General features: G+C 40.7%; 4 protein-coding genes across 4 annotated transcripts; all 4 read right to left on the reverse strand.

Moving 5' to 3' along the window:
* Nucleotides 1-2,850: 2,850 nt before the first annotated feature.
* Nucleotides 2,851-4,506, reverse strand: LOC133981279 (tripartite motif-containing protein 16-like). The gene has a single exon (XM_062420024.1). The coding sequence runs from the start codon at nucleotides 4,504-4,506 to the stop codon at nucleotides 2,851-2,853; it is 1,656 nt and encodes a 551-aa protein (XP_062276008.1).
* Nucleotides 4,507-5,699: 1,193 nt separating this feature from the next.
* LOC133982776 (tripartite motif-containing protein 16-like) lies at nucleotides 5,700-7,373 on the reverse strand. Its single transcript, XM_062421685.1, has one exon. The coding sequence runs from the start codon at nucleotides 7,347-7,349 to the stop codon at nucleotides 5,700-5,702; it is 1,650 nt and encodes a 549-aa protein (XP_062277669.1). The 5' UTR covers nucleotides 7,350-7,373.
* A 1,304-nt stretch (nucleotides 7,374-8,677) lies between these two features.
* LOC133998149 (tripartite motif-containing protein 16-like) lies at nucleotides 8,678-10,318 on the reverse strand. The gene has a single exon (XM_062437854.1). The coding sequence runs from the start codon at nucleotides 10,316-10,318 to the stop codon at nucleotides 8,678-8,680; it is 1,641 nt and encodes a 546-aa protein (XP_062293838.1).
* A 1,338-nt stretch (nucleotides 10,319-11,656) lies between these two features.
* On the reverse strand, nucleotides 11,657-13,341 carry LOC133998307 (tripartite motif-containing protein 16-like). The gene has a single exon (XM_062437865.1). The coding sequence runs from the start codon at nucleotides 13,295-13,297 to the stop codon at nucleotides 11,657-11,659; it is 1,641 nt and encodes a 546-aa protein (XP_062293849.1). The 5' UTR covers nucleotides 13,298-13,341.
* Between the last annotated feature and the right edge of the window lie 13,734 nt (nucleotides 13,342-27,075).

Consider the following 27,075-nt stretch of genomic DNA (forward strand, 5'->3'; position numbering starts at 1 on the left):
TTTGTCAAATAAACAGACCAAACACAACATATAATATATAAATTACACTTCTGATAAAGAGAAAAGTCCAATTTGCTTCAGGTTAGCTAATGATTCAAGTTTAGAAGCTGAAAATGGACAAAATCCATTCCATTAATGTGTTTAAACAACTATTAATAAACCTTTTTTCCCTCCATGTAATTGTAAAAGGGAAGTTAAGAGTGTCAGAGAGGAAACGTTCATTGTTGGGGAATGATCTCGTTGTCCTCTCTGCTCCGCTCTGCTCTGCTCTGCTGCAAAGTGTTTCTTCCTCCACTCTTCACAGTTAAAATCAGTAAAACTAACAGTGCACTTCCAGCCGTATTTGCTCACAAGCCATTCAGCGCCACACAAAGCGCAGTTCAATCACTTTTTTCCACAAGTGGGACTCACGTTTTGTTTCGACAAAATAAACTACCGGAGCCGTCTTTTTCTTTCATTCAGCCTCCTCGCAAGCTTTTATTTCACGGCTGCCCCCGAGTCTCAATGAGAGTGTCAGAGCTGAAGAATGCCTCCTCCTCCTTCTCCTCCTCCTCCTCCTCCTCCTGACAGCTTCCCCACCACATCGCCTGGCGACTGAAGGGACCACACATGCACTCTCTCCATGTCCTCCATGCCCGGGTAATTCTTCTCTTCTTTTTTTTTTTCTTCTTGGGGAGGGTGAGAGTGTTTGCAGCCACAGGTCTTTTTTTCTCTGCAGCAGCTTTTTACCCTCGAGGACTTCCAAACAAATTTCAAGCATGAGAGTAAAAAGCTGTCGAGTGTTATTAGACAATGAAAATGTCTCCGCTTTGTGTTTCAGGTCAAAACGACACAAAACTCTCCTCTTGTATCTGAGTTCATGCATCAGCTGAACTTAAACATATTCTGTGTCATTGAACATCTTGTCAAGACCTTTTATTAAAGAAGTGCTCTGATCCTTGACTGCAGTAAAAGTACTAATACAACAAAATACCAAATACTTCATTACAAGTAAAAGTTCTTCATTAAAAATCTTCCTACAGTAAAAATAATGCAGTATTATGAGTGATGTAGTATGCAGTATTACAGTAAAAGTACTGCAGTATTATGGGTGATGTAGTATGCAGTATTACAGTACAAATACTGCAGTATTATGAGCGATGTAATATGCAGTATTACAGTCAAAGTACTGCAGTATTATGAGTGATGTAATATGCAGTATTACAGTAAAAGTACTGCAGTATTATGAGTGATGTAGTATGCAGTATTACAGTAAAAGTACTGCAGTATTATGAGCGATGTAGTATGCAGTATTACAGTCAAAGTACTGCAGTATTATGAGCGATGTAGTATGCAGTATTACAGTAAAAGTACTGCAGTATTATGAGCGATGTAGTATGCAGTATTACAGTAAAAGTACTGCAGTATTATGAGCGATGTAGTATGCAGTATTACAGTCAAAGTACTGCAGTATTATGAGCGATGTAGTATGCAGTATTACAGTAAAAGTACTGCAGTATTATGTGAACTTTGTGGTGTTTCAGGAGGAAAACTGTCTCTAATAAACTCTCATTGTAGTTTCACATTTTCTCAACAAGCTTTGAATGAGAAGAAAACACTTTGATCACTGTTGATGAAAATCACCTTTATTGATTATTGAAGCTTCAGATTGTTCACACATCCAATCAGTAAAGTGTGATCAATGATTTCATGTTCAGATTGACTTCATCCACACAGTCAGTTAGTTTAACCCAGAATGTCAGCTATGTACAAGAACATCATTAAAGTCTGTGTAAAGTAAGAATAAATATGTGTTCTGAGTTTGACATACCACAGTAAAGTGTGTTGTTAACCACCCTGCAAAATTTGAATGATTAAAAAAATCGCCAAATATATGAAATTAGGCTTCAAAGTTGTGTAATAGTCTGCCTATTTCTCTGCTCCCAAACACTGTGGGAGTGCCCGCCGAGTCCGCTGAAACCCCGCTCCCTACCAAGTGTCACCTGTCAATCAAAGTCACCACCTCTACCTGAAACATAGACGCTAGGCCTGAGAGCTTTCTGCTGCTAACTCAGCGGCTAGCTCGGCGGCTAACTCGGCGACTAACTCGGCAGCTAGCTCGGTGGCTAACTAAGCTAACTGTAGGCTGTAGTAGTAGTGTGCTCTGAATGTATTTATGCCTTTAAAGCAGCAGGGGCGGGTTTATGCTCCGGTGTGTAATCGTGCTATTGGTTAACGGTTACGTAATCGCCGGTTTACGATGATTTTCAAACCCGCCCATTAAATCCAGACATAGATGAAACACAGTTTGTGAAGCCTACCTCCACAATTCAAATCTAAATGGTTGAAATGCTTTTTACACATTTTTTTAGAAATACATTTATGACCTATTTAATGTGTTTAGAAGAAAATGTCTAAATTCACTTTACACGGTCTTTAATGATTATTATCATGATCATTACAGTTTGATTGAACATTTCTTTATGAATTTACAAAGTGATGAGAACAAAATATCTGTGATGAAGGAAGTTCTGCTGTTTTCTCTGTTTCAGAAACAACAGACACAAATACATCAATACAAACATGAAACTAACATTTAGAACAAAGAGAAGTTCACATTTTCATCTGAAGAAATGTCAGTGAAGGTTAAAAACATGGTGATGAGCAGTGAGAGACTCCATGGATAAAAACACACAGGAAAAAGTCAAATTTAAAGAAATTGATTATATCAACGATACATACATAAAGTTTTTAAAAAGTGTGGAATATCACTATTAGCATGTCAGCTGATCTCTGAGCAGCTCAGAAACATGGAGACAAAAACATGAAGAATTACAACATCTGACACATGAAGTCTGAAATGACTTCTGTCTATTTTAGTTTAAACAACTCAGCTGTGCCTACAACATAAAGTCCAGCATAGAGAGGCTGAGTGAATGTGGTCTGGACTCTGTGGAGGAGAGTCATGGTTTCAGAGACGCTGTAGAAGGACAGAATACCTGCTCTGTGATCCAGGTACACTCCGACTCTGGAGGAACGAGGACCTGAGACGAGAGTTTGAATGTTGTTGAAGCAAAATACATAACTGTTAGTGTAACAACGTAAAGACCAAGATTTGTCATTACATCCAAATAGAGATTCATTTCCTCCTCTGCTGATATTCTTGTATGCGACTGCTACATCAACTCTTACTCCGCTCCACTCCACCTCCCAGTAACAACGTCCAGTCAGACTCTCTCTACTCAGGACCTGCCAACAATCAGTGAATCTGTCTGTGTGACTTGAATAAGACTGTAGTGGATATGTATATTCTACTTTTCTGTTCCCCTCAGATAATAACAGCCATGTGTTTACTGTCTTTGGATCCAGAGTGATTACACGTGAATATTGTAAGAACTCAGCTCTGGTCTTGGGCTCTGGTTGTGGCAGTAAAACCTTCACTTCAGTCACTGCCAGTGAGATGTTTGTCCATTTGTCCCTCAGGATGTCCTGTAGTTTATCTCTGAGCTCTGACACAGCTGCTGTCACATCCTCAAAGTATCTCAGAGGACGGATATTGATGCTGGATGAGTCTGTAGCTTCACTGAGTTGTGACACTGAGGGGTAGTTGTGTAGAAACTGGTTGTGATCCTCTGTGTGTGAGAGCTGCTTCAGTTCAGCGTCTTTCCTCTTCAGCTCAGTGATCTCCTGCTGCAGCTTCTCCTGAAGCTCTTTGACTCCACTCACTTCAGTTTCCTGCTGGGATCTGATCTGCTGCTTCACATCAGTGCTTCTTTTCTTGAGGAGACGGATCAGCTGAGTGAAGATCTTCTCACTGTCCTCCACTGCTTTATCAGTAGAGCGACTGACGGCCTCCACCTCCTGTTGAAGCAGCTTCACATCTTTCTCTCTGTGCTGGATTCTCTGCTGGATGTTTAGTCGACTCACCTCGAGCTCTCTCTGCCTCTCAGTCCTTTCTGCTGCAGCTGAGACTGTGTCGTGGCCTCTATGTTCATCCATAGTGCACAGATAACAGATACTCTTCTTATCTGTACGGCAGAATATCTCCATCACTTTATCATGACGAGAGCAGATGTTCTCCTGGAGCTTCTTGGAGGGCTCCACCAGCTTGTGTTTCTTAAATTGACCAACAGTGTAATGAGGCTGGAGGTGATTCTCACAGTAAGAGATCAGACACTGCAGACAGGACTTGAAGGCTTTCAGCTTCCTCCCAGTGCAGACATCACAGTCCACATCTTCAGGTCCAGCATAGCAGTGATCAGCAGGAGCAGCTTGGAGTCCAGTCTTCTTCAGCTGCTCCACTAAAGCTGCTAACATGGTGTTTTTCTTCAGGACAGGTCTCGGTCTGAAGGTCTGTCTGCACTGAGGGCAGCTGTAGATCTTCCTCTGATCCTCTCCATTCCAGAATCCTTTAATACAGCTCATACAGTAGCTGTGTCCACAGGGAATAGTCACCGGATCCTTCAGTAGATCCAGACAGATGGAACAGCTGATTGAGTCTCGGTCCAGCTGATCGTTCTGCGCCATTTCAGCTCTCAGAGGCAACGACTGTCTGAGCTTCACTTCCTGATTAGTTTAATAAGTTTGAGTTCTGATCTGATAAGGGAAACAGGTTTGAACTTTGATCTGAACACGTGATTCAGTCATAAATGCAGCCTGACAGCTCTGTGCTGCGTCACATGTTGGTTACACCCATCTACAACCTGTAGACCTGAGAGGAGAAAACAAGGAACTCTGATCCCAGAGTGGAGCTTGTTGTGTTTAAAGAACAGGGACGGTTATCAGGACGAGGAGCCGCACTGTGGATTCAAACTGTGTTTCCTCATTTACAGTAAAGTCTCAGTTAAAATCTGCTCAACATTTAACTTTACTGCAACACATTTATATTTGAATCATGTTGTTTGTGTTTGAAATACAAGCAAATAAAACCAAAGTTCATCTTATCCAGAAACTCTGCTGATAAATGTCGACCTTTGACCGTCACATGATCCTCTGTAGAAAATATTACAGTAAAAGTACTGCAGTATTATGAGTGATGTAGTATTCAGTATTACAGTAATAAACTCTCATTGTAGTTTCACATTTTCTCAACAAGCTTTGAATGAGAAGAAAACACTTTGATCACTGTTGATGAAAATCATCTTTATTGATTATTGAAGCTTCAGATTGTTCACACATCCAATCAGTAAAGTTTGATCAATGATTTCATGTTCAGATTGACTTCATCCACACAGTCAGTTAGTTTAACCCAGAATGTCAGCTATGTACAAGAACATCATTAATGATTATTATCATGATCATTACAGTTTGATGGAACATTTCTTTATGAATTTACAAAGTAATGAGAACAAAATATCTGTGATGAAGGAAGTTCTGCTGTTTTCTCTGTTTCAGAAACAACAGACACAAATACATCAATACAAACATGAAACTAACATTTAGAACAAAGACAAGTTCACAGTTTCATCTGAAGAAATGTCAGTGAAGGTTAAAAACATGGTGATGAGCAGTGAGAGCCTCCATGGATAAAAACACAGGAAAAAGTCACATTTAAAGAAACTGATTATATCAACAACACTTACATAAAGTTCTTAAAAAGTGTTGAATATCACTATTAGCAAGTCAGCTGATCCCTGAGCAGCTCAGAAACATGGAGACAAAAACATGAAGAATTACAACATCTGACACATGAAGTCTGAAATGACTTCTGTCTATTTCACTTAACACAACTCAGCTGTGCCTCCAACATTAAGTCCAGCATAGAGAGGCTGAGTGAATGTGGTCTGGACTCTGTGGAGGAGAGTCATGGTTTCAGAGACTCTGTAGAAGGACAGAATACCTGCTCTGTGATCCAGGTACACTCCGACTCTGGAGGAATCAGGACCTGAGACGGGAGTTCTAATGTTGTTGAAGCAAAATACATAACTGTTAGTGGAACAATATAAAGACCAAGATTTGTCATTAAATCCAAATCCAGATTCACTTCCTGCTCTGCTGATATTCTTGTATGCGACTGCTACATAAATTCCTCTTCTGCTCCACTCCACCTCCCAGTAACAACGTCCAGTCAGACTCTGTCTACTCAGGACCTGCCAATGATTAGTGAATCTGTCTGTGTGACTAGAATAAGACTGTTGACTTGTATATTCTACTTTTTTGTTCCCATCAGATAATAACAGCTGTGTGTGTGCTGTGTTTGGATTCAGAGTGATTTCACGTGAATATTTTAAGAACTCAGCTCTGGTCTTGGGCTCTGGTTCTGGTTCTGACAGTAAAACATCCACTTCAGTCTCTGTCAGTGAGATGTTTGTCCATTTGTCCCTCAGGATGTCCTGTAGTTTATCTCTGAGCTCTGACACAGCTGCTGTCACATCCTCAAAGTATCTCAGAGGACTGATATTGATGCTGGATGAGTCTGTAGGTGCTCTGAGTTGTGACACTGAGGGGTAGTTGTGTAGAAACTGGTTGTGATCCTCTGTGTGTGAGAGCTGCTTCAGTTCAGCATCTTTCCTCTTCAGCTCAGTGATCTCCTGCTGCAGCTTCTCCTGAAGCTCTTTGACTCCACTCACTTCAGTTTCCTGCTGGGATCTGATCTGCTGCTTCACATCAGTGCTTCTTTTCTGGAGGAGACAGATCAGCTGAGTGAAGATCTTCTCACTGTCCTCCACTGCTTTATCAGCAAAGCGACTGACGGCCTCCACCTCCTGTTGAAGCAGCTTCACATCTTTCTCTCTGTGCTGGATTCTCTGCTGGATGTTTAGTCGACTCACCTCGAGCTCTCTCTGCCTCTCAGTCCTTTCTGCTGCAGCTGAGACTGTGTCGTGGCCTTTATGATCCTCCATAGTGCACAGATAACAGATACTCTTCTTATCTGTACGGCAGAATATCTCCATCACTTTATCATGACGAGAGCAGATGTTCTCCTGGAGCTTCTTGGAGGGCTCCACCAGCTTGTGTTTCTTAAATTGACCAACAGTGTAATGAGGCTGGAGGTGATTCTCACAGTAAGAGATCAGACACTGCAGACAGGACTTGAAGGCTTTCAGCTTCCTCCCAGTGCAGACATCACAGGCCACATCTTCAGGTCCAGCATAGAAGTGATCAGCAGCAGCAGCTTGGAGTCCAGCCTTCTTCAGCTGCTCCACTAAAGCTGCTAACATGGTGTTTTTCTTCAGGACAGGCCTCGGTGTGAAGGTCTGTCTGCACTGAGGGCAGCTGTAGATCCTCCTCTGATCCTCTCCATCCCAGTGTGATTTAATACAGCTCATACAGTAGTTGTGTCCACAGGAAAGACCCACCGGATCCTTCATTAGATCCAGACAGATCACACAAGAGAAAGTTTCTCGGTCCAGCTGATCGTTCTGCGCCATTTCAGCTCTCAGAGGCAACGACTGTCTGAGCTTCACTTCCTGATAAGTTTAATAAGTGTGAGTTCTGATCAGATAAGGGAAACAGGTTTGAACGTTGATCTGAACTCGTGATTCAGTCATAAATGCAGCCTGACAGCTCTGTGCTGCGTCACATGTTGGTGACACCCATCTACAACCTCTAGATCTGAAGGGAGAGAACAAGGAACTCTGATCCCAGAGTGGAGCTTGTTGTGTTTAAAGGTTATCAGGACGAGGAGCCGCACTGTGGATTCAAACTGTGTTTCCTCATTTACAGTAAAGTCTCAGATAAAAGCTGCTCAACATTTAACTTTACTGCAACACATTTATATTTGAATCATGTTGTTTGTGTTTGAAATACAAGCAAATAAAACCAAAGTTCATCTTATCCAGAAACTCTGCTGATAAATGTCGACCTTTGACCGTCACATGATCCTCTGTAGAAACTATTACAGTAAAACTACTGCAGTATTATGAGTGATGTAGTATGCAGTATTACAGTAAAAGTACTGCAGTATTATGAGCGATGTAGTATGCAGTATTACAGTAAAAGTACTGCAGTACTATGAGCGATGTAGTTTGCAGTATTACAGTAAAAGTACTGCAGTATTATTATGTAAACTTTGTGGTGTTTACGGAGGAAAACTGCCTCTAATAAACTCTCATTGTAGTTTCACATATTCTCAACAAGCTTTGAATGACAAGAAAACACTTTGATCACTGTTGATAAAAATCCTGTTTATTGATTATTGAAGCTTCAGATTGTTCACACATCCAATCAGTAAAGTGTGATCAATGATTTCATGTTCAGATTGACTTCATCCACACAGTCAGTTAGTTTAACCCAGAATGTCAGCTATGTACAAGAACATCATTAATGATTATTATCATGATCATTACAGTTTGATTGAACATTTCTTTATGAATTTACAAAGTGATGAGAACAAAATATCTGTGATGAAGGAAGTTCTGCTGTTTTCTCCGTTTCAGAAACAACAGACACAAATACATCAATACAAACATGAAACTAACATTTAGAACAAAGAAAAGTTCACATTTTCATCTGAAGAAATGTCAGTGAAGGTTAAAAACATGGTGATGAGCAGTGAGAGCCTCCATGGATAAAAACACACAGGAAAAAGTCACATTTAAAGAAACTGCTTATATCAACGATACATACATAAAGTTTTAAAAAGGTGTTGAATATCACTATTAGCAAGTCAGCTGATCCCTGAGCAGCTCAGAAACATGGAGACAAAATACATGAAGAATTACAACATCTGACACATGAAGTCTGAAATTACTTCTGTCTATTTCACTTCACTCAAGTCAGCTGTGGATAAAGGATAAACATGAAGTCCAGCATATAAAGGCTGAGTGAATGTGGTCTGGACTCTGTGGAGGAGAGTCATGGTTTCAGAGACGCTGTAGAAGGACAGAATACCTGCTCTGAGATCCAGGTACACTCCGACTCTGGAAGAACCAGGACCTGAGACGGGAGTTCTAATGTTGTTGAAGCAAAATACATAACTGTTAGTGGAACAACGTAAAGACCAAGATTTGTCATTACATCCAAATCGAGATTCACCTCCTACTCTGCTGATATTCTTGTATGAGACTGCTACATGAACTCCCTGTCCTCCGCTCCACTCAACCTCCCAGTAACAACGTCCAGTCAGACTCTCTTTACTCAGGACCTGACACTGATTAATGAATCTGTCTGTGTGTCTAGAATAAGACTGTTGTCTCATACATTCTACTTTTCTGTTCCCATCAGATAATAACAGCCATGTGTTTACTGTGTTTGGATCCAGAGTGATTTCACGTGAATATTTTAAGAACTCAGCTCTGATCTTGGGCTCTGGTTCTGGTTCTGGTAGTAAGATGTTTGTCCATTTGTCCCTCAGGATGTCCTGTAGTTTATCTCTGAGCTCTGACACAGCTGCTGTCACATCCTCAAAGTATCTCAGAGGACGGATATTGATGCTGGATGAGTCTGTAGCTTCACTGAGTTGTGACACTGAGGGGTAGTTGTGTAGAAACTGGTTGTGATCCTCTGTGTGTGAGAGCTGCTTCAGTTCAGCGTCTTTCCTCTTCAGCTCAGTGATCTCCTGCTGCAGCTTCTCCTGAAGCTCTTTGACTCCACTCACTTCAGTTTCCTGCTGGGATCTGATCTGCTGCTTCACATCAGTGCTTCTTTTCTGGAGGAGACGGATCAGCTGAGTGAAGATCTTCTCACTGTCCTCCACTGCTTTATCAGCAGACGGACTGATGGCCTCCACCTTCTGTTGAAGCAGCTTCACATCTTTCTCTCTGTGCTGGATTCTCTGCTGGATGTTTAGTCGACTCACCTCGAGCTCTCTCTGCCTCTCAGTCCTTTCTGCTGCAGCTGGGACTGTGTCGTGGCCTTTATGATCATCCATAGTGCACAGATAACAGATACACTTCTTATCTGTACGGCAGAATATCTCCATCACTTTATCATGACGAGAGCAGATGTTCTCCTGGAGCTTCTTGGAGGGCTCCACCAGCTTGTGTTTCTTAAATTGACCAACAGTGTAATGAGGCTGGAGGTGCTTCTCACAGTAAGAGATCAGACACTGCAGACAGGACTTGAAGGCTTTCAGCTTCCTCCCAGTGCAGACATCACAGGCCACATCTTCAGGTCCAGCATAGAAGTGATAAGCAGGAGCAGCTTGGAGTCCAGTCTTCTTCAGCTGCTCCACTAAAGCTGCTAACATGGTGCTTTTCTTCAGGACAGGCCTCGGTCTGAAGGTCTGTCTGCACTGAGGGCATCTGTAGATCTTCCTCTGATTTTCTCCATCCCAGCATCCTTTAATACAGCTCATACAGTAGCTGTGTCCACAAGGAATAGTCACCGGATCCTTCAGTAGATCCAGACAGATGGAACAGCTGAGTGTTTCTCGGTCCAGCTGATCGTTCTGCGCCATTTTAGCTCTCAGAGGCAACGACTGTCTGAGCTTCACTTCCTGATAAGTTTAATAAGTTTGAGTTCTGATCTGATAAGGGAAACAGGTTTGAACTTTGATCTGAACACGTGATTCAGTCATAAATGCAGCCTGACAGCTCTGTGCTGTGTCACATGTTGGTTACACCCATCTACAACCTGTAGACCTGAGAGGAGAAAACAATTAACTCTGATCCCAGAGTGGAGCTTGTTGTGTTTAAAGAACAGAGACGGTTATCAGGACGAGGAGCTGCACTGTGGATTCAAACTGTGTTTCCTCATTTACAGTAAAGTCTCAGTTAAAATCTGCTCAACATTTAACTTTACTGCAACACATTTATATTTGAATCATGTTGTTTGTGTTTGAAATACAAGCAAATAAAACCAAAGTTCATCTTATCCAGAAACTCTGCTGATAAATGTCGACCTTTGACCGTCACATGATCCTCTGTAGAAACTATTACAGTAAAACTACTGCAGTATTATGAGTGATGTAGTATGCAGTATTACAGTAAAAGTACTGCAGTATTATGAGCGATGTAGTATGCAGTATTACAGTAAAAGTACTGCAGTACTATGAGCGATGTAGTTTGCAGTATTACAGTAAAAGTACTGCAGTATTATTATGTAAACTTTGTGGTGTTTACGGAGGAAAACTGCCTCTAATAAACTCTCATTGTAGTTTCACATATTCTCAACAAGCTTTGAATGACAAGAAAACACTTTGATCACTGTTGATAAAAATCCTGTTTATTGATTATTGAAGCTTCAGATTGTTCACACATCCAATCAGTAAAGTGTGATCAATGATTTCATGTTCAGATTGACTTCATCCACACAGTCAGTTAGTTTAACCCAGAATGTCAGCTATGTACAAGAACATCATTAATGATTATTATCATGATCATTACAGTTTGATTGAACATTTCTTTATGAATTTACAAAGTGATGAGAACAAAATATCTGTGATGAAGGAAGTTCTGCTGTTTTCTCCGTTTCAGAAACAACAGACACAAATACATCAATACAAACATGAAACTAACATTTAGAACAAAGAAAAGTTCACATTTTCATCTGAAGAAATGTCAGTGAAGGTTAAAAACATGGTGATGAGCAGTGAGAGCCTCCATGGATAAAAACACACAGGAAAAAGTCACATTTAAAGAAACTGCTTATATCAACGATACATACATAAAGTTTTAAAAAGGTGTTGAATATCACTATTAGCAAGTCAGCTGATCCCTGAGCAGCTCAGAAACATGGAGACAAAATACATGAAGAATTACAACATCTGACACATGAAGTCTGAAATTACTTCTGTCTATTTCACTTCACTCAAGTCAGCTGTGGATAAAGGATAAACATGAAGTCCAGCATATAAAGGCTGAGTGAATGTGGTCTGGACTCTGTGGAGGAGAGTCATGGTTTCAGAGACGCTGTAGAAGGACAGAATACCTGCTCTGAGATCCAGGTACACTCCGACTCTGGAAGAACCAGGACCTGAGACGGGAGTTCTAATGTTGTTGAAGCAAAATACATAACTGTTAGTGGAACAACGTAAAGACCAAGATTTGTCATTACATCCAAATCGAGATTCACCTCCTACTCTGCTGATATTCTTGTATGAGACTGCTACATGAACTCCCTGTCCTCCGCTCCACTCAACCTCCCAGTAACAACGTCCAGTCAGACTCTCTTTACTCAGGACCTGACACTGATTAATGAATCTGTCTGTGTGTCTAGAATAAGACTGTTGTCTCATACATTCTACTTTTCTGTTCCCATCAGATAATAACAGCCATGTGTTTACTGTGTTTGGATCCAGAGTGATTTCACGTGAATATTTTAAGAACTCAGCTCTGATCTTGGGCTCTGGTTCTGGTTCTGGTAGTAAGATGTTTGTCCATTTGTCCCTCAGGATGTCCTGTAGTTTATCTCTGAGCTCAGACACAGCTGCTGTCACATCCTCAAAGTATCTCAGAGGACGGATATTGATGCTGGATGAGTCTGTAGCTTCACTGAGTTGTGACACTGAGGGGTAGTTGTGTAGAAACTGGTTGTGATCCTCTGTGTGTGAGAGCTGCTTCAGTTCAGCGTCTTTCCTCTTCAGCTCAGTGATCTCCTGCTGCAGCTTCTCCTGAAGCTCTTTGACTCCACTCACTTCAGTTTCCTGCTGGGATCTGATCTGCTGCTTCACATCAGTGCTTCTTTTCTGGAGGAGACGGATCAGCTGAGTGAAGATCTTCTCACTGTCCTCCACTGCTTTATCAGCAGACGGACTGATGGCCTCCACCTTCTGTTGAAGCAGCTTCACATCTTTCTCTCTGTGCTGGATTCTCTGCTGGATGTTTAGTCGACTCACCTCGAGCTCTCTCTGCCTCTCAGTCCTTTCTGCTGCAGCTGGGACTGTGTCGTGGCCTTTATGATCATCCATAGTGCACAGATAACAGATACACTTCTTATCTGTACGGCAGAATATCTCCATCACTTTATCATGACGAGAGCAGATGTTCTCCTGGAGCTTCTTGGAGGGCTCCACCAGCTTGTGTTTCTTAAATTGACCAACAGTGTAATGAGGCTGAAGGTGCTTCTCACAGTAAGAGATCAGACACTGCAGACAGGACTTGAAGGCTTTCAGCTTCCTCCCAGTGCAGACATCACAGGCCACATCTTCAGGTCCAGCATAGCAGTGATCAGTAGGAGCAGCTTGGAGTCCAGTCTTCTTCAGCTGCTCCACTAAAGCTGCTAACATGGTGTTTTTATTCAGGACAGGCCTCGGTGTGAAGGTCTGTCTGCACTGAGGGCAGCTGTAGATCTTCCTCTGATCCTCTCCATCCCAGCATCCTTTAATACAGCTCATACAGTAGCTGTGTCCACAGGGAATAGTCACCGGATCCTTCAGTAGATCCAGACAGATGGAACAGCTGAGTGTTTCTCGGTCCAGCTGATCGTTCTGCGCCATTTCAGCTCTCAGAGGCAACGACTGTCTGAGCTTCACTTTCTTATAAGTTTTATAAGTTTGAGTTCTGATCTGATAAGGGGAAACAGGTTTGAACTTTGATCTGAACACATGATTCAGTCATAAATGCAGCCTGACAGCTCTGTGCTGCGTCACATGTTGGTTACACCCATCTACAACCTGTAGACCTGAAGGGAGAGAACAATGAACTCTGATCCCAGAGTGGAGCTTGTTGTGTTTAAAGAACAGAGACGGTTATCAGGACGAGGAGCTGCACTGTGGATTCAAACTGTGTTTCCTCATTTACAGTAAAGTCTCAGATAAAAAATGCTCAACATTTAACTTTACTGCAACACATTTATATTTGAATCATGTTGTTTGTGTTTGAAATACAAGCAAATAAAACCAAAGTTCATCTTATCCAGAAACTCTGCTGATAAATGTCGACCTTTGACAGTCAAATGATCCTCTGTAGAAACTATTACAGTAAAAGTACTGCAGTATTATGAGTGATGTAGTATGCAGTATTACAGTAAAAGTACTGCAGTATTACAGTAAAAGTGCCTTGCCTAGAAAGTTCAATATTTCCCTCTGAGATGTAGAAAGTAACATCACAAGGAAATACTACAGTAAAGTACAAGTACCTCTAATTGTACTACAGTACAGCACAAGTACCTCAAACTGTACTACAGTAAAGTACAAGTACCTCAAACTGTACTACAGTACAGCACAAGTACCTCAAACTGTACTACAGTAAAGTACAAGTACCTCAAACTGTACTACAGTAGAGTGCAAGTACCTCAAACTGTACTACAGTAGAGTACAAGTACCTCAAACTCTACTACAGTAAAGTACAAGTACCTCAAACTGTTCTACAGTAGAGTACAAGTACCTCAAACTGTTCTACAGTAGAGTACAAGTACCTCAAACTCTACTACAGTAAAGCACTCCGTTACTTTGCATCATTCTGTGTATAAATCAGCTGTTTCTTCTTACAGCAGTTTGTTTGTTTCTCTGCAGCTTTTTGTCCTAATTGGAGTCTGAAAGCAGATTAATTAGTTCTTCGCTAACGGGCACAAACATCCCAAAACAAACTTCTTTACACTGTAACTGTGTGTTCAAAGCAGCAGCACTAAATTATTCTGCTGCTGTTGATTCTACTGACAAAAGAGAATTTGTTTAGCCGGGAAATTAAAAGTGAAATATTCAGCTTACTGCAACTAATTACACACTGAGAATATTCAAATGTGAGATTAATGAAAGAGAAAAGGAAGCTCATCTACATGCAACCTGATTTCTTTAAATAGAGAAAGAAAAAGTGTTCAGTATGGAAGCCCAAAGCTGACAAAAAAATACTTACAAATGTATTGTTACATTTAAATAAAGATAGGAAAACATAATTGAAATTAAATATTAAGTGGGTCAAAACCTAACCCAAAATGTCATTTCATCCAATAACTGCAACACTAACGAGCTCTACTTTGTCTTTACTGTTAATTAGCGTTGTCTTAAACTGTGTCCTAATTCCACACAGCAGACTAATTATTTACAGTGTATTTAATCTTCATAGTTTAATGTTTGTTTTAAAGAAATCAACAAACAACACAGTTTTATACCTGCAGGAAATAAATCAAACTTCAGAAAGTTGCCACCATAGACTGTATATATAATGGACGTAACATCCGTGACGTCACCCATTGGTTTGTGGACTGCTGCTCGGAGGCCAATAGTATCGGATCTGAGCAGCGCCATCTTGAACATTTCAGGTGCATGCTGGGAAAAATAAAAACAGGGATTCTACTTATATGGGCATCAGGAGGAGCATGAGGCGCCCTCCTGAACCTGTGAACCAATCAACCTGTCAATCACCACGTAGCCACGCCCTAATGCATACCCTGCTTTATCGTCACATATAAAATCAAGGAGGCCAAAATGTCCCAAATGAACATCATACTGCATTGAAGAAGGCTTTAAACTAGCGATTGAGACCATAAACACATTTTGAAAACGTTTACTGAGGTTAGAAATCAAGTGAGAAGTTGGTGAATTCTCCATTGACTTGTATAGAGACGGAAGTCCTTTTGACACCAAAACGGTCGCCCCCTGGTGGCCTTTTGATAGAATGCAGTTTTAAGTTACTTCCGCGTTGGCATAATTTCAGAGGACCAGAACTCCCCACCTGGTTGCCACCAGTTAAAAACTAACAAAGAAAGCAGCAAAATGTCAACAGATGTTTTTTTGTTCAGTGTTCATGTTTAGTTTAGTTTTTTTATGTATTGGAACATTTTAAAATTAAAATAAAAAAAATACATAGGCAGCAAAATATAACAAAATATAAATAACAGCATTTTTGTTTAGATAAACAACAAAAATAATAACCGTTCAATGTTTGAAAAGGTGTTGAAGTTGAAGTGAGGAACTTTGATAGTCCTACACTTTTTTTGTGTGGTTCAGCAGTTCCTTATTTTCCTTTGTGCATTGAGGGAGAATCGCTTCGATCAACATCACATTAAAAAAATCTACATTTTTCAAATCTGAATATAAACTGTTTTTTAAAAATATTTTAACACACTACAGACTCAAAACCTGCTCTGAATTACTGTGCTTTTTTTTTTTAATCATTTCTAATTTTTTAAACAATATTTTTGTTTTTATGACTGAAAATTCCCATAAAACTCTCCTGTTCTCTTCCTGCTGACTGTGCAACTTTTTTTCTCCCGGGTCAAAACCGACCTGGTCTAGTTTGAGTGTTTATGAAGTAGAACATTATGAAGGTTTAAATTATCACCCAATTCTGTGTTTGCCATTTTTTATCCAACTTCACTCCAACTCATTACCACAAGTTTTACACATATTTTTAGGAATCATGGTCATTTAACCCTCCTGTTGTCCTCGAGTCAAGGAAGGAAGGAAAGGAGGAAGGAAGGGAGGAAGAAGGAAGGAAGGAAGGAGGGAGGGAGGAAGAAGGAAGGAAAGGACGGAGGGAGGGAGGAAGAAAGAAGGAAGGAAAGGAGGGAGGAAGGAAGGAAGGAAAGGAGGGAGGGAGGAAGAAGGAAGGAAAGGAGGGAGGGAGGAAGAAGGAAGGAAAGGAGGGAGGGAGGAAGGAAAGGAAGGAAGGAAGGAAGGAAGGAAAGAAGGAGGGAAAGGAGGGAGGAAGAAGGAAGGAAAGAAGGAGGGAAGAAAGGGGGAGGGAGGAAGAAAGAAGGAAGGAAAGGAGGGAGGAAGGAAGGAAGGAAAGGAGGGAGGGAGGAAGAAGGAAGGAAAGGAGGGAGGGAGGAAGGAAAGGAAGGAAGGAAGGAAGGAAGGAAGGAAGGAAGGAGGGAAAGGAGGGAGGAAGAAGGAAGGAAAGGACGGAGGGAAGGAAAGAAGGAGGGAAGAAAGGGGGAGGGAGGAAGTACAGATGACACGAAGGATAAAATTAAATTATAGCTAATTTCTGAGTTGACGCCTGTTGTCCTCCCGGGTCAAATTAACCCGAGGACACCAGGAGGGATAAATAACCAACATCACCAATAAAGTGAGATTGTTTCCCTTGTTATCCAAAATCATGACGACACTAAAGGACACATATACAAAACACAGTCTAAATATTTTCTAAAGAACCTTAAAGTTTGTTAAACTGGACTTAAAGCTGATTTCACTTCAACCTGAAACACTGAACATTACAGATTAACTGCAGAGATGTCTCATAAAAAAATCTGTTCTTCATTCATCTTCGGCTCCTTTCTGGCCCAAATACAACAGACAGCGAGGAAACTGACACTCTGTCGCGCATCAGTTAGCCTCGGACTGACTAACGGGGGGGGGGGGGGGGGGATAAGGAAATATAAGGAAAGGACGGACGGAGGAAGAAAGAAGGAAGGAAAGGAGGGAGGAAGGAAGGAGGGAAAGAAGGAAGGAAAGGAGGGAGGGAGGAAGAAGGAAAGAAAGGAGGGAGGAAGGAAAGAAGGAAGGAGGGAGGGAGAAAGGAAAAGAGGAAGGGAGGAAGGAAGGAAAGAAGGACAGAGGAAAGAAAGAGAGAAGGAGGGAGGGAGGAAAGGAAGGAAAGAAGGAGGGAAGGAAGGAAAGAAGGAGGGAAGAAAGGGGGATGGAGGAAGTACAGATGAAAGGAAGGAAGGGAGGAAAGAAGGAACAGGAATCTTTGGCTCCTTTCTGGCCCAAATACAACAGACTGCAAGGAAACTGACACTTTGTCGCGCATCAGTTAGCCTCGGACTGACTGACTGACGGGGGGGGGGGGGGGGGGGGATAAATGGGCTCGCCTCCCGCCTCACAATCATTCTTAAAAGTTAAACAGCCATAAAAAGCTGCAGGAACTCTGACCTTCACTATCTAACCGAGCAGGAAAAGCCAATGATGTGTACAAGGCCTCGGCAGATTATGATAAAATATGTCTCGGCGTCACCAGAAGATAACTCCACGTCTCCTTGTGACAGATACGCGCCCGCTAGTTTAATAACAGCCCAATTTCTGTGGCAGTAAAATGTTTTAGTGGCGGATATAAAGCATGATGCGGGAGGCACGTGGCGGCTGTGCGGCTCAAAGTAAGATGGACCATGTGAAGAGGATTTAAAACCAGCTGATCCAGAGGTAAGTGCCAGAACATCCAAAACCTGCAGCCACATGAGATCTTAAACATGTTCTTATGATAAAAGAAAATGTTTCATGATCTCATTGTTATGGTTTTTCCATCATGTTAAAGTCCTTGTAGAACCTGATAATGTCATAATATCCCAATTATTACATTATTAGGTTCTGCAGAAATAAGATTAACCCAATAATATAATAACCTTCCTGTGTCGTCCTCCCGGGTCAAATTGACCCCGTCTGTTTTGACTGTTCCTTCTTTCCTCCCTTCCTTCCTTCCTTCTTCCTTCTTTCCTTTCCCTCCTCCCTCTGTCCTTCTTTCCTTCCATCCTTCCTTCCTCCCTCCTTTCCTTCCTTCTTCCCTTCCTTTCTTCCTGCCTTCCTCTTTTCCTTCCTCCTTTCCTTTCCTTCCTCACTTCCTCTTTTCCTTTCTCCCTCCCTCCTACCTTCCTTCCTTTTTTCCTTTCCTCCCTTCCTTCCTTCCTCCCTCCTTTCCTTCCTTCTTCTTCCCTTCCTTCCTTCTTCCCTCCTTTCCTTCCTTCTTCTTCCCTTCCTTCCTCGACTCGAGGACACCAGGAGGGTTAATGTAATAATGTATTACATCATTGGTACAGAGATTACTACATTATTGGGAAACACACTTTATAACATTATCAGGTTTTAATACATGTTTTATTGAGTTTGAGGGTTTTTTATTACATGATCAGGTTCTACAGTCCTCAACACAAGCAGGTTTTTTTGGGCATAAACATAGTCTGTGTTTAGGATTTAAAAAGTCAGGATATGTTAAAATTCAGATGTTGGAGAATCGCAGTCAGACGTCTTTGTACGCTTTCAGTACGTTTTTAATTGTCACAAACTCACAAACTTTAAACAGACTTTTTGACTAAGTGTGAATTAATAGCAGCTGACAGTAAACAGACCATCTGATGGGATTTTATAGGATCTTCATCACCTGATGCTTTTCACTTTCTTTGTCGTCATATTGGTTCAAACAGGCCAATGTTAGCATAACATTGATAAAATGTAGCTGAAAGAAAAAAAACACTTTAAAATAAGGACGTCACATTTAAGATGAGCAGCAAGTTCACTGAAAAAACGGTCAGTTATCACCTTTAATTATCAGTGAGTAGAGGTGAAAGATGAACAAATACAGAGAGAGATGGATTAAAATCACTGAGCAGCAGCTGATGTTCAAACCAGCAACATACTGGTTAAGAAGTTATTATATAACAGTAATATTCAATGTAGTAATCTGTCACCTGAACACTTTTAAACTGTCAATAAAAGCTACAATACAAAAAAATAAGGCTACAAAATAAATAATAATACATCCAGTCATAAAGGAGCTTCAGATCCCAAAGACAGCTGGTGGAGACAGAAAGTGTCTTATTTAAATGTTGAATTATAAAGTACCAAAGCTCCTTTTTCCTATTTATTTTGTTCCTGTGCTTTAACATAAAACCAGCGTTTAAAGGTTTATCTTCTCTGAGAGGTTTTTGTTCTGTATCACAAGCTCAGCGGGAATAAAAAGACCAAAATCTGATTTAAAAAGCTGTTTTCAAGTTTGTGTTGGTAAATTTGACAGTATGCCCATCACTTCTTAACATAATACCACTTCCCCCCCGCTCGCCTCCTTTCAGCCTGTGAATATTTGGCTGGTTGCGAGCGTCTCATGGGACGCCAACCTCTCCATCAGCAGCGGCATCTCTTTAACAACGTGGACGCTGCTGCTGCTGCTGCTCTCTGTGAACCAGGAGCTTTAGTCTCTGTCTCTGTTTTATTCACTTTACACAGTCGGTTCCCTCTTTGTGCTCATTAAATATTTAATGGGGGGTTTAAGCGTTTGCTGGGATTAAGCCGAAGTCTCCAGGGAGCCGCCGCATTGTTTCTCTCTCCACGGTTGCTAGTTTACAGTCTGTCTGTTTAATCTGTCGTTTACACCTCACACTTCTGCTGTGTTTAGTTTATGCTGGAAAAATGACAAAATCACATGTATTTAAAAACAGCAGTGGGACTCAAACTACTGGATTTTGTTCAGTTTGGTGTTGATGGACACGTTTTCTCTCACGGTGCAACAGAAAGAGCAAAAAACTATAAATCAGGGCTCCTTATTAAGGTTTACAGGTTTTTAAGGGTTTTTGTTGGGTACCTGGGTTCAGTGAGCAGCTTCTATACCAGGATTATATGTTTCTGTTTGTTTAGTTTCTGTTTTAGTTTGAAATATTGTCTCCTTGTGTTTCTGTTGTCTTTACTTCCTGTGTTTTCCCGCCTTGGTTGATTACCACCATGTGTTTCAAATGTCACTCACCTGTGTCCTGTTTGTAACTATTCCCTTGTGTATTTAAGTTCAGGTTTCTGATCAGTCTCTGTTTAGCTGTCTTGTCTATTCTGCATTGTTGTGTTCCAATGCTTTTGGGGTTGGGGGGGGTTGGCCTGCATATTGTAAATAATCAATCAATCAATCAATCAATCTTTATTTGTATAGCGCCAAATCACAACAAAGTTATCTCAAGGCACTTTACACATAGAGCAGGTTCTAAACCGTACTCTTCAAGTTTTAATTTATAAAGAGACCCAACATTCCCACATGAGCAAGCATTTAGCGACAATGGCAAGAAAAAACTCCCTTTTAACAGGAAGAAACCTCAGGCAGAACCAGGCTCAAAGTGGGCGGCCATCTGCCTCGACCGGTTGGGGTAGAGGGGAGAGAGAGGAAGAATAGGAGAGAGAGAGAGTAGCACATTGAAAATAAACATTGAAACTAGAAGGTCCGGGACTGGAATCTGTCATCCGGACGTCTACAGGCCCAGATTGCCTGTGAGATGAGAAAGCACAGACAACTCCGGGGAAGAAGTGTAGGTTACTGAATGCATTAATAGTACATGAATGTTATTGGATATAGATGGATGGATAGAGAGAGAGAGAGAGGAGGAAAGAGGAGCTCAGTGCATCATGGAGGTAGGAGTCCCCCGGCAGTCTAAGCCTATAGCAGCATAAACTAGGAGCTTGCTAACTATAAGCTCTATCAAAAAGGAAAGTTTTAAGCCTACTCTTAAAAGTAGAGAGGGTGTCTGCCCTCCGGACCGAATCTGGGAGATGGTTCCACAGGAGAGGAGCCTGATAACTGAAGGCTCTGCCTCCCATTCTACTTTTAGAGATACTAGGTACCACAAGTAGGCCTGCGTTCTGGGAGCGCAGTGTTCTGGTAGGTACATAAGGTACTATGAGCTCTTTAAGGTATGATGGAGCCTGACCAGTAAGAGCTTTAAAAGTGAGGAGAAGGATTTTAAATTCTATTCTTGATTTTATGGGAAGCCAATGCAGTGAAGCTAAAATAGGAGTAATGTGATCTCTCTTTCTAGTTTTTGTCAGAACGCGTGCAGCTGCATTCTGGACCAGTTGGAGAGTCTTTAGAGACTTGTTAGGGCAGCCTGATAATAATGAATTACAATAATCCAGCCTAGAAGTAACAAATGCATGGATTAGTTTTTCAGCATCATTTTGAGACAGAATATGTCTGATTTTTGAAATGTTACGCAGATGAAAATAGGCAGACCTTGAAATTTGTTTTATGTGGGAATTAAAGGACAGATCCTGGTCAAATATAACTCCTAGGTTCCTTACAGTAGTACTGGAGGCCAAAGTAATGCCATCCAGAGTAGTTATATCATTGGATAATGTGTTTCTAAGGTGTTTAGGGCCAAGCACAATAACTTCAGTTTTTTCTGAGTTTAACAGCAGGAAGTTACAGGTCATCCAGGCCTTTATGTCCTTGATGCATGTTTGTAGTTTAGTTAACTGGTTGATTTCATTAGGCTTTATTGATAGATATAATTGAGTATCATCTGCATAACAATGAAAATTTATTGAGTGTTTCCGAATAATATTTCCTAAAGGAAGCATATATAAGGAGAATAGTATTGGTCCAAGCACTGAACCCTGAGGAACACCATGTCTAACTTTTGTTTGCATGGAGGATTTATCATTAACATTTACAAACTGAAATCTATCTGACAGATAGGATTTAAACCAGTTTAATGCTGTTCCTTTAATACCAATTAAATGTTCAAGTCTCTTTAACAGGATTTGATGATCAATAGTATCGAAGGCAGCACTAAGATCTAACAGGACGAGGACAGAGAGAAGTCCATTGTCTGATGAAGTTAGGAGGTCATTTGTAACTTTTACCAGTGCAGTTTCTGTACTATGATGAGCTCTGAATCCAGACTGAAAATCCTCAAATAAGCTGTTATTATTTAGAAAGTTACACAGCTGATTAGCAACTGCTTTCTCGAGGATCTTAGAGAGAAAGGGGAGGTTCGATATGGGCCTATAGTTAGCTAAAACCTCTGAATCAAGAGTAGGCTTCTTAAGAAGTGGTTTAATGACAGCTACTTTAAAAGACTGTGGTACATATCCTGTCACTAAAGACAGATTGATCATATTTAATAAGGAAGTACTAACAGAGGGAAGGACTTCCTTAAGCAGCCTAGTTGGAATCGGGTCTAAAAGACAGGTTGATGGTTTAGAGGAAGTGATCATTGAGGTTAATTCTATAAGGTCGACTGGAGAGAAACAGTCTAAATAAATATCAGGTTTAAAAGCAGTTTCTGAGTTTCCTATGTTAGAGGATGAATCAGTGCTTATTGAGGGCAAGAGGTGATTAATTGTGTCCCTAATAGTTAAGATTTTGTCATTAAAGAAACTCATGAAGTCATCACTACTGAGAGTTAAAGGAATACATGGATCAGTAGTGTTATGACTCTTTGTCAGTTTAGCCAAAGTACTGAAAAGAAACCTTGGACTATTTTTATTCTCCTCTATTAGTGATGAGTAGTAGGCAGCTCTGGTGTTACGGAGGGCCTTCTTATATGTTTTAAGACTGTCTTGCCAGGTTAGGTGAGATTCTTCTGATTTGGTGGAACGCCATATTCTTTCTAGTTTTCGTAAAATTTGTTTTAATTGTCGAGTTTGGGAATTATACCAAGGAGCTGTTTTCCGTTGTTTAATTATCTTCTTTTTTAAAGGAGCGATGGAGTCCAGAGTTGTTCTCAGTAAGTCTGCAGCGCTATCAACAATACAGTCAATCTGGGGGGGACTGAAATCAGACTAAGTCATCTCTGTTGTATTGATACATGGCATTGAGCTCAACATTGATGGAATTTTTTCTTTAAATTTAGTGACAGCACCATCAGTCAGACATCTAGTAAGAACATGTCTGTCCAGTGGTGTATAGTCCAGTAATAAAAATTCAAATGTTATTAAGTAGTGGTCTGATAAAGAAGGATTATGAGGGAAAACTATTAAATGTTCAACCTCAATACCATATGTCAGAACAAGGTCGAGGGTGTGGTTATAACAGTGAGTTGGCTCATTCACATTTTGAGAGAAGCCAATTGAATCTAATAATGCAATAAATGCAGTGTTAAGGCTATCATTCTCAACATCCACATGAATGTTAAAGTCACCTACTATAATTATCTTATCAGTGCTAAGGACTAAATTTGATAAAAGCTCTGAGAAGTCAGATAAAAATTCGGCGTACGGGCCAGGAGGACGGTAGATTACAACAAATAAGACAGGCTGTAAAGTTTTCCAGGCTGGGTGAGAAAGGCTGAGAACAAGACTTTCAAATGATTTATAATTAAGTTTAGGTCTAGGGTTGATTTTTAGGTCTGAGTTAAAAATGGCTGCAACTCCACCTCCTCGGCCGGTGTCTCGAGGGATGTGGGTATTGATATGACTGGGAGGAGTGGATTCATTTAGACTGACATATTCATCCTGACGCAGCCAGGTTTCAGTAAGACAGAATAAGTCAATATGATGATCTGATATTATATCATTGATTAATACACCTTTAGAGGAGAGAGATCTAGTGTTTAAGAGTCCACATTTAACTCTCTTATTTTGATGGTCCATTACTGGAGTGGTATTAATTTTGGTCAGGTTTTTATGTATCGCTCTTCTATTAAAAGCTGTTTTAATTGGTTTAGGAGGTCGGGGGACAGACACAGTCTCTATATGTAATTGGGTGGGTAACTGCTCTAGTGGAAGCACAGAGAAGCGTGTAAGACTGCAGCTCTGTCTCCTGGTCTGGACTCTGGGTTGTCATGGATTTGGGTCAATGAATTCGGCCATATTTCTAGATATGAGAGCAGCTCCGTCCAAAGTGGGATGTATGCCGTCTCTCCTAATCAGACCAGGTCTTCCCCAAAAAGTTTGCCAATTATCAACGAATTGGCAGAGGAAGTGATTTTACTCGTGTTAAACCAAATGAGACAGCAGGCAAGATTGCAAAAAGTAACAACATTGATTTAACAGTCAGCATAAGCAAACAGAAACCAAGCAGAGATGAAGAGGAAGGTGGCAAAAGCACTGAGAGGAAAAGAGGATGGGACAATGTTTTACAGGATTCAAACGAAAGTGAAGGAAATGAGGTGTGCAGAAAGAAACAGGAGAGATGAGACTCAGATTTGGACATAAAGGATTAAATAGTACATTATTCCTAATATAATAGGAGAGCATTATAAAGGCAAATGTGAATACTGTGGAAAATCAGTAAAACATATTATGATAAACTGAGAAGTATGAGGAAGAAAAGCTTTATTCCATTATCTCAGAATAACTACATTGATTTTAGAAGATATAAGTTGTTTTTATTTTAATACTATTGGATATTCTGGTCCACACTCCTTACCGGTTGGTGGCAGTAATGCACCAATACGTTACCGCCATACCAACCACCAATAAACTTCAAGAAGAAGCAGAAGAAGAATAAAGACCTTTATTTCTCATCAGTCCTTCTTTGGGTCTTTACATTTGGGTGCTCTGCTCACCCTTTGTTACAGGATGCATGCAGGTTCTTAGGGTCCCTATCAATGTTGTAGGGATGCTTAAGGAGGTTCTCCATGTCTTTAATGAGGTTCCATGTCTGTTTCAAGAGGTTTTAAGCATTAAAAAGTTCAAACCAAAGATTCACGTCAAGAGAAGAAGTTGCAGAGGCTTGTTAAGTCGCCAGTGGCTGGTTTTATAATATAAATCTAATCAGCTGCTTCAACCAGTTCTTGGCAAAGTGAGCTGGTAAAGTCGGCAAACAATCAGCTGATCGTTTTTTTCATGTTTTTGCCATTTCATCAATATTAGTAAAGTAACTGTAGTAAGAAACTCACTCTCATTGTCCTTATTCATATTTTAAGACAATACTAATTATATCCAGCTACAACAAAAAGCCAGAAAAGCCCTAAATTAATATAGAAACACACAGTCGTTGCTATGGAGACGACAAACTGCCTCATCCAGTCACATTGGTGTAAACTGGAAGGTTTAGCAGGCCGGTACATTGCAAGTGGTTCCAAGTTTAAACTCCTCTCGTCATGAATCTTTGCTCTGAACTGGGCTGAAGAGTTATTGAGGATGTTCTGGGTCTATTTTATGATCATTAAAGAAGTTCGATGGGACGATGTACTGTCTTTGGGTCTTTGATAAGTTCTTTAAGCATCCTTGATAAGGTTCTGTGGGTGACGCAGGAGGTTTTACAAGTCTTTGACGAGGATCTAGGCATGTTTAAGGAGGTTTTTCAATCATATCGAAACTTTATCAACTTTGAGAGAGAGGCTCTTTTGGTCCATGTGGGTTCTGGAGATGTTGTAGTTGTGTTTCAGGTTCCTGTTTGGATAGTTTTAGTTGTCTTAGTATTTGAGGTGTTTGAAAAGGTTTTATATGTCTGTGAGTAGAGGTTTTAACTGAGAGGCTTTGGGTAGTTTTTATGGGTTTTTGAGGAAGTTTACATGTCTTTAGGGAGGTTTTCTAATTGGCTGAGAAGGGCACAGGTGTCTGAGCTTTAATGGGTGTTTGAGGTGTTTGATTAGCTTCATTGAGGTATTAAAGGTACTTCAGTGGCTGATGGAGAAGAGTACAATTTAGAACCTGCTCTATGTGTAAAGTGCCTTGAGATGACTTTGTTGTGATTTGGCACTATACAAATAAAGATTGATTGATTGATTGATGAGGTCAGGTACAGTGTGTGTTTGGGAGGTTCTAGGACTGATGATGAAGCTAGAGTTATATTGTTGTAGAGTAATAAATGGATGATATTGTAAATGCTGTCGTTGCAGTCTTGTCCTCCTGCTTTGTTCTGCGAAGCTCGTTGTGAGATGATTTTTTAACAAAGATCCACCGACGTTCCTCAGTGAGTCTCTCTGAGAGCCTGAAGTTCCTTCTGTCCTCTGCGTTGGCAGGTTCGGCTGTTTACATGTGTGGACGTGAACCCAGTTTAACAGAGCGGTTCACATGTGACTGGCAGTCCTGCTGTCTTTGTAGTGGCAGCGCTCTAAAAACTGACACCCTGAGGCCTCAGGGGCCGCGGGACGTTGGTATTGGGGGACTGCGGGGGCCACGCCTCCCAGCGACCATATGCTCGGGATACCAAGTCAAACACGGCGCTCTTTTCTTGGCTCATTAAGACGTTCGACATTTGGCAGAAGACGGTTCAGTGTTTTCCTGACCTATTTTTCTGTATCGAGGCTTTTCAGCAAATGTTTGACTGTATTCAAAATCCACTCTGAGTATTAATACTGCAAATAACGAATGCTAACTCTGCATTATTTACATACAATGCAATACGGCGAAGTACATACTCATATTAATATGTTATACTTTTTAAACTAACAGACGATGCAGACGTTAAACTGCTACATGTCTTCACAATCATGTATTTGTTTGTTGTATTTGAGCTTTACAGAAGTGAGTGAGCCTGTCTCATCTGTGAAAACCCCAAAACATTTACAAGTTTCTATAAAAGCCTCTTCAGGACCTCTCCAGCCTCTTACAACAACAAAAACCAAAACAACCTAGAACATCGCCATGGACTTCAACATTCCTCCTCCACAGATTTTAGATAGATATTACATTTTAAATCGTCAGAACTAGACATTCATGTATTAATCATGTCAAACGTTCGGTTTAATGCAAGAAGTCTTGTTATAAACGTTATAAACTTGTAGTAAATGTCTGGTTTCAGCCTGATGAACGTTGCTTCTTCATGATGAGCTCGACGTTCCAGATATTTCATCATCAGCATCATTTAAACCCCTGAAATATCAGTCGAGGCGACTTGTTCCGCTCTGTCTGCTGATTAGTTTTAGTTATTTTCTCATTTAGTGGATTTATTGTTTGGTCTATAAAAATGTTTA

The sequence above is a fragment of the Scomber scombrus genome, chromosome 1 (genome assembly GCF_963691925.1).
Source record: "Scomber scombrus chromosome 1, fScoSco1.1, whole genome shotgun sequence".
Lineage (NCBI taxonomy): Eukaryota > Metazoa > Chordata > Actinopteri > Scombriformes > Scombridae > Scomber > Scomber scombrus.